The 8,761-nt window shown below is 37.2% G+C and overlaps 1 protein-coding gene across 1 annotated transcript; it reads left to right on the forward strand.

The window, feature by feature from the left end:
* The first annotated feature begins 3,404 nt into the window (after positions 1-3,404).
* LOC115713111 (nitrate reductase [NADH]) lies at positions 3,405-8,109 on the forward strand. Its single transcript, XM_030641600.2, has 4 exons — positions 3,405-4,594; positions 4,955-5,095; positions 5,931-6,163; positions 6,515-8,109. The coding sequence occupies exons 1-4, from the start codon at positions 3,583-3,585 to the stop codon at positions 7,838-7,840; spliced, it is 2,712 nt and encodes a 903-aa protein (XP_030497460.1). The 5' UTR covers positions 3,405-3,582; the 3' UTR covers positions 7,841-8,109.
* Positions 8,110-8,761: the final 652 nt, after the last annotated feature.

Genomic DNA, 8,761 nt, shown 5'->3' on the forward strand with positions numbered 1-8,761 from the left:
ACTACTCTAGCACTTATAGATTTTGAAACAGTGAAGGAATAGAGAGAGAGAGGGTGGCGGCTCAGAGAGAATTTTCAGAGAGAAAATTCTGTCAGAATAATGTTGTGTATCAGTTGTTGTGAAATCTGAAGCCTTTGCCTTCTATTTATAGAAGACCACCCAGGGCTATGATTGAATTAATTGACATTTATTATTGAAAAAATCAAAGGGAAAAGGGAACTTAAGTGGCCGGCCTAGGCATTGTGGAAACAAGGCTTGCCACTTTTCCAACTTTCCTTTTCCTACACTGATAGTTTCCTGTTTTGTCAAAAACTGCCAATTCCTTTGTTCAACCACATAAATGTCAAATCTAATTATTTAATAATTAAAATTAATTATCAAATAATATATTTTCATTTATTTTATTAATAATGAAACTAATTAAAGTTTCCTAATTAATAAATATGCCCTTCAAAATCTCTATTTACTGTTTTGCCCTTAATAAGTGATAAATTCTCAAATAGACACAGTCTATCTTGAGAATTTTAATTGATTAATTAAAATCAATTAAATGAGTCTTACAAGTAATATTATCTCAACTAGTGGGGGGACGATGGGTCTATATATCCGAGCTTCCAATAAGCAGATCTAGAATTTACCACTTAAATTCACTGACTTATTAATTCATCGTTGAATCCACACATAGAACTCAGAATTGCACTCTCAGTATATAGAATGCTCTATATGTTCCACCATATAGACACATCATTAGTTATCCATTGTTATAATCCTAATGTGATCAATGATCCTCTATATGGATGATTTACACTGTAAAGGGACTAAATTACCGTAACACCCTACAATGTATTTTATCCTTAAAACACTTAACCCTGTATAAATGATATTTCAACTAAGTGAAATGAGTACTCAATCATTTATCTCGTTTGGTTAAGCTCGAAGGAAATCACCCTTTGCTTACTATTCGCCAGATAGAAGCTATAGATTCCATATTTATGTTAGCGCTCCCACTAAATCGCACTACCATGTTCCCAAAATGTATGTATTGCCCTGAGCAAAAATTGGGCTTAACTAACAAATCAAAGAACACGAATAATGCTCTTGAAATTGAGCCTAACCATATCAGGATTTCGATCATGTGATCTAGGATCAACTTATGATATTGAATTGAATAGATATTTACGGTAAGTTTGAAAATCTATTTCAAAGTTCAATATCGGTACATTCCAATGCATACTCCATGCATCCAACCTGAGCTTTACTTTAACCTATGTTCTAGAAAGAACATAACATTTCTCCAAATGCAAGTAAACTCTGTTGTAGATTGTCATATCAGTAAAATCCAGTGTTCTGATAAATCTAGGAATACTTTATTCACATAGTCATGTTTACTTTCCACTGTGTTGACGACACAATAAACATGATCAAGTATGTGAAAAGGGGTTTGGATGAATTTATAAATCAAATAGACAAACAATTGATTAAGTGAACCAAAACATACACAAATGAATGAAAAATACTTCTGTTACTTTATTGATATTGAATAATCTAGATTACATTGAAATAGAGTTTTATTTAGGGCATAAAACCCAAAAGCGGAACCCTTGTGTTTCCTGGGTTTTGCAATGCAGGATCCACCGTCTGTAAATTTGCTGGATCGGTCAAGCCCCTACGAGTCTGCACCACCATCGTATTTGTGGTTAGATTTTGAATGAAGAGCGATTCTTGATTCTGCTCTCAATGAAAGCACCAAAGTGTTGACCTCGCTTTTAGCCAACGACAATGAGTCTTATTTAGTAAGCGATAAGTGATTTATAGCAATTGATATATAGTAAAGCAATATAAAGAAACAAGAATTTTATAGAGGTTCAGCCCCGAGCAGTTCGGTAATAGCCTAATCCTCGTTATTTGTATTGACTTAAGAACAAGGAGAAAGGTCCTTTTCTTATAGCTCTTACAACAGTATCTCTGAATATGAATTCTTAGATAATATCTCTAGGGTAAAGTCTCGACTAAACTGTTTGCGACCTTTCGCCCAGTGAACATGCATCACTATTTATAGGGCTGTAAAACTTGGAGAGGAAGTGTTTCCCTTCTCGTTACAATGGATATAAGCAGAAAGATCGTGAGATAAATGCGGAATACACTGATCGTGGGATAAATGCGAAATACACTGATCGTGGGATAAATGCGGAATACACTGATCGTGGGATAAATGCAGAATACGCTGATCATGGGATAAATGCAGAATACATTGATCGTGGGATCGTGTGTATGCCATATCCCTGTAATCTGATCCCCAAGTTATAGGGATTTCGTTGATGACTCACGATGCAAAAGCTGAATTCGCTAAGTGTTGGTTGTTCTGCGCGGATTGCTGATTCCTTTGCTTTGGGTATGCCAGCGAGGCATCCTGTTCGGATTGTACCCTCCGAGCAGATACTCCAAGTTGATTCCACGTGTCACCATTATGCAGTGCCACGTCAGAGTGTAAAAATTGGGATAACATGCACATTTAGTCATAAACTTTCCAGAAATATATTAATTAATTTTAATCTTATTGTGCACATGCACACATGAGATTAAAGAAAATTATTTAATACATCCAATGGTTGGAACTGATCCAATCTAATACATCCATCAGATCAGATCAAATCGAATGACTCAATTCAATTGGATTTGATCAGATGATAAAATTTAATATCTAATAAATAATTGGATTTGATCGGATCGGATCAGATGATAAAATTCAATATCTAATATATAATGAGATTAGATCACTTGGGTCAAAATCTAATGAATGTGATTCAATGAACATTCTTAATTTATAAACATACAATTATAATAATTGCGTGCTAATTTTTTTTTTTTTTTTGAGATATTGTATTTCTCCTTTAGCACTATCCTAATGTGATAAAAAATTTATTATCATAATGTCCTAGACCGGGAAAAATAAATATATAAATTATAATTATCAATAACGAGTGAAAAAGAGAAGAGAAATAATTCATAAAACACAAAAGAACAAAAATTAATAACAAGTGGTGGTGGTGGTAGAGATCTAGTTTAGATGGACCGTGTAACATTTGTGTGGCTCTAGCCAGTTGATTGGATTGGGTTGTGAAGCCACATTGACCACTTGAAGCCACGGCTCAAATGCTGCGCCGACAACTCGAAACCAGCTGGATTGCTCTCTCTTCTGAACTCATCCATGAGGCTGATGGATTATGTTACGTGACAAGTATTTTTCTCTTCACTAAAACTCTCTAATAATAGACAAAATAATAACAATAGAAAAAAATAGAAATAATATTAAAGAAAAAAATTAAAATCAACACAAAATCAAGTGGGTCCCAGGAGCACTCCACTCCTCCTTTGCAGGCCTATATAAGACCTTGTACATCCGTCTCACTCTCTCCACTGAACCCAGATAACCATAAACAGATACATAACATCTCCCTATCTCTTTTGAAAGGGAAAAAGAAGAGGAAAAAACGAAAAGAGAGAGAAATAAGTCAATATTGGTAATTCAATTTACATCTCTTTCTTCTTATTTGAAGTCTTTTAGGTGATTTTTCATTCATCATGGCGGCGTCAGTGGAAAATCGTCAGTATACTCACCTCGAACCCGCCAGGAACGGCGTCGTTCGGTCGTTCAAGTCCGGACCTAGCCACAGGTCCGACTCCCCGGTTCGCGGGTACACCGTACATACCAACTTTCCAAAGAAACACGTGGCAATAGACGATTCGTCCAGTGATGAGGAGGACGAGAGCGAAACCCAAAAGGAGTACCAGGATTTGATCGTTAGGGGCAAGAACGAAGTGGAGCCGTCGATCAATGATCCCAGAGATGATGGTACGTCTGACAGCTGGATCGATCGCAACCCCAGCATGGTCCGTCTCACGGGGAAGCACCCTTTCAACTCTGAGCCACCCCTGACCCGACTCATGCACTACGGTTTCATTACCCCAGTCCCGCTCCACTACGTCCGTAACCACGGGGCCGTACCCAAGGCCAACTGGGCCGACTGGTCCGTCGAGGTGACAGGGTTGGTCAAGAGGCCGACCCGTTTCACCATGGACCAACTGGTCAACGAGTTCCCTAGTCGGGAATTCGGTGCTTCCCTGGTCTGTGCCGGGAACCGCCGAAAGGAGCAGAACCTTGTAAAGCAGACAATTGGATTCAACTGGGGGGCGGCTGGCATCTCGACCTCTGTTTGGCGGGGCGTGCCGCTACGCGCTTTGTTGAAGCGGTGTGGTATCATGACCCGTAAGAATGGGGCCCTCAACGTGTGCTTCGAGGGTGCGGAGGACCTTCCCGGCGGTGGTGGCTCCAAGTACGGTACGAGTATAAAGAAAGAGATGGCCATGGACCCTTCTAGAGATATAATACTGGCTTACATGCAGAACGGTGAGCTTTTGGCTCCGGACCACGGTTTTCCGGTGAGGATGATTATACCTGGTTTTATTGGGGGCCGTATGGTAAAATGGCTCAAGAGGATTATTGTTACTACTCCAGAATCTGACAACCACTACCATTTCAAGGATAATAGAGTTCTTCCTTCTCATGTTGATGCTGAGCTCGCTAACGCAGAATGTGAGTTTTTCATTTTGACTTTATTTATTATTTTATTTTTTTTGAAAGGATTTTTACATTATTTTTTTAGTTCTTAAAAAACAAGAAAAATATATATAACTAACCTAGTTATATTTCCCTTTAAAGTAAAAGTGCTTTAAAAGAATACACAATAATAGATAGTTAATTTCTCTTTGATATTTCACTAGATTCTTTGTTTCTCTTATATATATATATATATATATATATATATATATATAAAAAACATAACAAAAATAAAATTATTTTGGGCAATTAATGCTTCATGTTCCGGGACTTTTCAGTCAAGTAGTTACAATAAATAAATAAATAAAATATCATTTGTTTACAATATTTTTGCAGCATGGTGGTACAAGCCCGAACATATAATAAACGAGTTGAACATAAACTCAGTGATAACAACGCCGTGCCACGAGGAGATCTTGCCCATTAACTCGTGGACCACTCAGAGACCCTACACGTTAAAGGGATATTCGTATTCTGGTAAGTCTCTCATTAATACAATATAATTTTGAGAAATAATAAAGGCACCGTTTCTATTGTTGTTAATTTATAGGATTTTATTTATTTTAATATAATAATTTTTATGAATTATTACTAACCGATGGCAAGAGTCATCTTACTAATTATATAGTTTATTTATTTACAAAAATAATTAATTTTAGTTGGTCAGAACACTAGAGAATCAATATTCAGGAAAAAAATATTGTTACTGGTATAGTTATTAGTGCTAGCTGGGGATTATGGCCTTTAAATTTTCTTTAACTAATGTTGTAACAGGCTCTTTTATTAATTTATTTTTATCTTTCCAATTAATTGGGGTTATGGGAAATTCCAAAGTTTGCACTTTCTTGATAAATCCAAACTTCGCATTTATCATTTTAACAAATGTGATAACATAATGATTTGGAAATACTTGCGCCGATTTGTGTATGTTGATGTCATATTTTACTTTAAATATAAATAAAAAAACTAAGTTATTAAAATTAGTTTTTCGATGTAGACACATGCAGCCAGTGAAAACCGACAATGATTTTTATTTTATTACTATAGTTTTTTTCATATCTATCTCTGTCTATGCAAATTGAGGGCGCAACTTGCAAAAGTTATGATGTCACTAATAATATGGACACTATCAAAAATTGTTATTTTGAATAATAAATTTTTAGTGATATAAAAAAATATTACTTATAATTAAAATATATTATTTAGTTATAAGTGTCACTAATTTAATTTTAGTCACACTAATTATTTTAATTAAAAATATATTTAGTTAAAATACTGAATGTGTTTGTACTAACGCGGTATGAAACTACAGGAGGAGGAAAGAAGGTGACACGTGTGGAAGTTACAATGGACGGGGGTGAGACGTGGCACGTGTGCACGTTGGACCATCCTGAGAAGCCTAACAAGTACGGCAAATACTGGTGTTGGTGTTTTTGGTCTTTGGAAGTGGAAGTTCTCAACCTTTTGGTGGCCAAGGAAATAGCCGTTCGAGCCTGGGATGAGTCCCACAATACCCAACCCGAGAAGCTCATCTGGAATGTCATGGTACGTCAGCCTTTTATTAATTTTTCTAATTCTTTAGTCAAATAAATCGTTCTCATCAGAACATCAACTAATTACGACACAGTAAATTGTAGCCTAAAATAACTCATTTATTAAAATTATGAAAACCTCAAGTGTGTTTGTCGTGTCTGTACTGTGGACCAAATTGGTCCACTGTCAAGTCAGTTACACTGAATAATATATATGCCCCTAGTTGATGATATTTTTTTTGTGCCTTAGTGAAATTTAATGATCATGGAAACTCAATTTTTTTTTTATTATCTTACTTTATTAAATATATGCACAATAATTTTGCGGTAACTGATTAATATTTATTATGGTATCCAACTATAGGGAATGATGAACAACTGTTGGTTCAGAGTGAAGACGAGTGTGTGCAAGCCCCACAAGGGTGAAATTGGAATTATATTTGAGCACCCGACCCAACCCGGAAACCAATCGGGCGGGTGGATGGCGAAGGAGCGACATTTGGAGTCCACCGAGACAAACCACACTCTCAAAAAGAGTGTGTCATCACCATTCATGAACACCACTTCAAAGACTTACTCCTTATCCGAAGTTAGGAAGCACAACTCAGCCCAGTCTTGCTGGATCATCGTCCACGGCCACATCTACGACTGCACACGCTTTGTCAAAGACCACCCTGGCGGCGCAGACAGCATTCTCATCAACGCCGGTACAGACTGTACGGAAGAGTTCGAAGCCATCCACTCCGATAAGGCCAAGAAAATGCTCGAAGACTACCGTATCGGCGAACTTATCACCTCCGGCTACGCTTCCGACGGCTCTTCACCGAACAACTCTGTTCACGGCTCGTCTAATGCGCTCTCCCACTTGGCGCCTATCAAAGAGGCGCCGACAATGATGACACGTGCAGTGGCATTGGTACCTAGGGAGAAAATCCCATGCAAACTCGTCGAAAAGACATCTATCTCCCATGACGTGAGAGTTTTTAAGTTCGCTCTTCCTTCCGAGGATCAGTTATTGGGCCTCCCCGTTGGCAAGCACATCTTTTTATGTGCCACCATTGATGAGAAGCTCTGTATGAGAGCCTACACTCCGACGAGCTCGGTGGACGAAGTGGGCTTCTTCGAGCTCGTGGTGAAGATCTACTTCAAGAATGTTCATCCTAGATTCCCCAACGGTGGGATGATGTCTCAGTATTTGGACTCGTTGAGTTTGGGATCAATGTTGGACGTGAAAGGCCCATTGGGCCACATTGAGTATTTGGGCCGAGGTCAGTTTTCGGTCCATGGTAAACCCAAATTTGCTAAGAAGCTTGCTATGCTGGCGGGTGGGACCGGGATCACGCCGATTTATCAGGTGGTCCAGGCCATCCTTAAGGACCCAGAAGACGAGACTGAGATGTTTGTCGTTTATGCCAACCGGACTGAGGATGATATACTGTTGAAAGAGGAACTTGACGGTTGGGCCAGGAAGTGTGACAGGTTCAAAGTGTGGTATGTGGTGGAGAGTGCTAAGGAAGGGTGGGAATACAGCACGGGCTTCATCACGGAGGGTATACTGAGGGAGCACATTCCTGAAGGGTCCATTGACACTTTGGCATTGACTTGTGGACCACCACCTATGATCCAGTTTGCTGTGCAGCCTAATCTGGAGAAGATGAATTATGAGAAGGATTCCTTGTTAATCTTTTAGAGTGAGCGAGAGATATATGATAAAGAAAAAAAGAAGAGGAGGAAGAAGAAGAAGAATGAAACTGTATATATATTAATAATATATATATTTGGGTAACAAGTGCTTCTAGACATGATATATATGTTGTATTCTAGACTACTGTTGGTAATTACATATTCTTTCTTATTTAAGTGTTCTTTTTTTTAGTCGTACGTGAACAAGCTAATGTATATACTTGTATTAAAGTTTATTATATTTTAATGCGAAAAAGTCAACTTCGTTTTCTTAAATTTGGCAAAATCATACCAATATAGCGCATTATGAGTCCCTAGCAATTTCGGAACTGATATTATATCACCTTCATAGTAGTATACCCAAAATTTTATTTATTGGGACCAGAGTTTAAAAATATATACATAATAAACATAAAGTTGAAGAGAAATTCAATTTTTCATACTTATAATTGGCCAATAATTTACTTAAAAAAAAAAAAACCAAGTTGAAAACTATAAAAAATTACGTTCATTTTCCCTTAATCTCAAAAATACCCCTGTCATATAAAAAGTCTCATTCTCTCTAACTCAATTTCCCTCTTTCCTTCTCGTTTTCCCATCCAAGAGAAACCCAACTCCCACTGTCAACCTTGTCGCAGTCCTCGCCACTGGAGGTACAATTTTGGAAGTTGGAGAAGAAACACAATTTTCGTTACATTTTAGTTCATGGTGAAAAACATTAATCGGTAAGTGATTTTATTTAATTGTTATTATTATTAGTCATTTTGATGATTTAAAATATTGCTTAGAAAATATTTGATCTGAAGTTTCTTTGTGTGTTTTGCTTTTTTTTTTTTTTTTTTGGTAAAAATAGAGTTTTGGTGAAATCTATATTTTTTGGGTTCTCTGTAATTTTTTTTGTGAATGCCCCGTAGAGTACAATGTTGGG

This window comes from Cannabis sativa, chromosome X (assembly GCF_029168945.1).
Source record: "Cannabis sativa cultivar Pink pepper isolate KNU-18-1 chromosome X, ASM2916894v1, whole genome shotgun sequence".
Classification (NCBI taxonomy): domain Eukaryota; kingdom Viridiplantae; phylum Streptophyta; class Magnoliopsida; order Rosales; family Cannabaceae; genus Cannabis; species Cannabis sativa.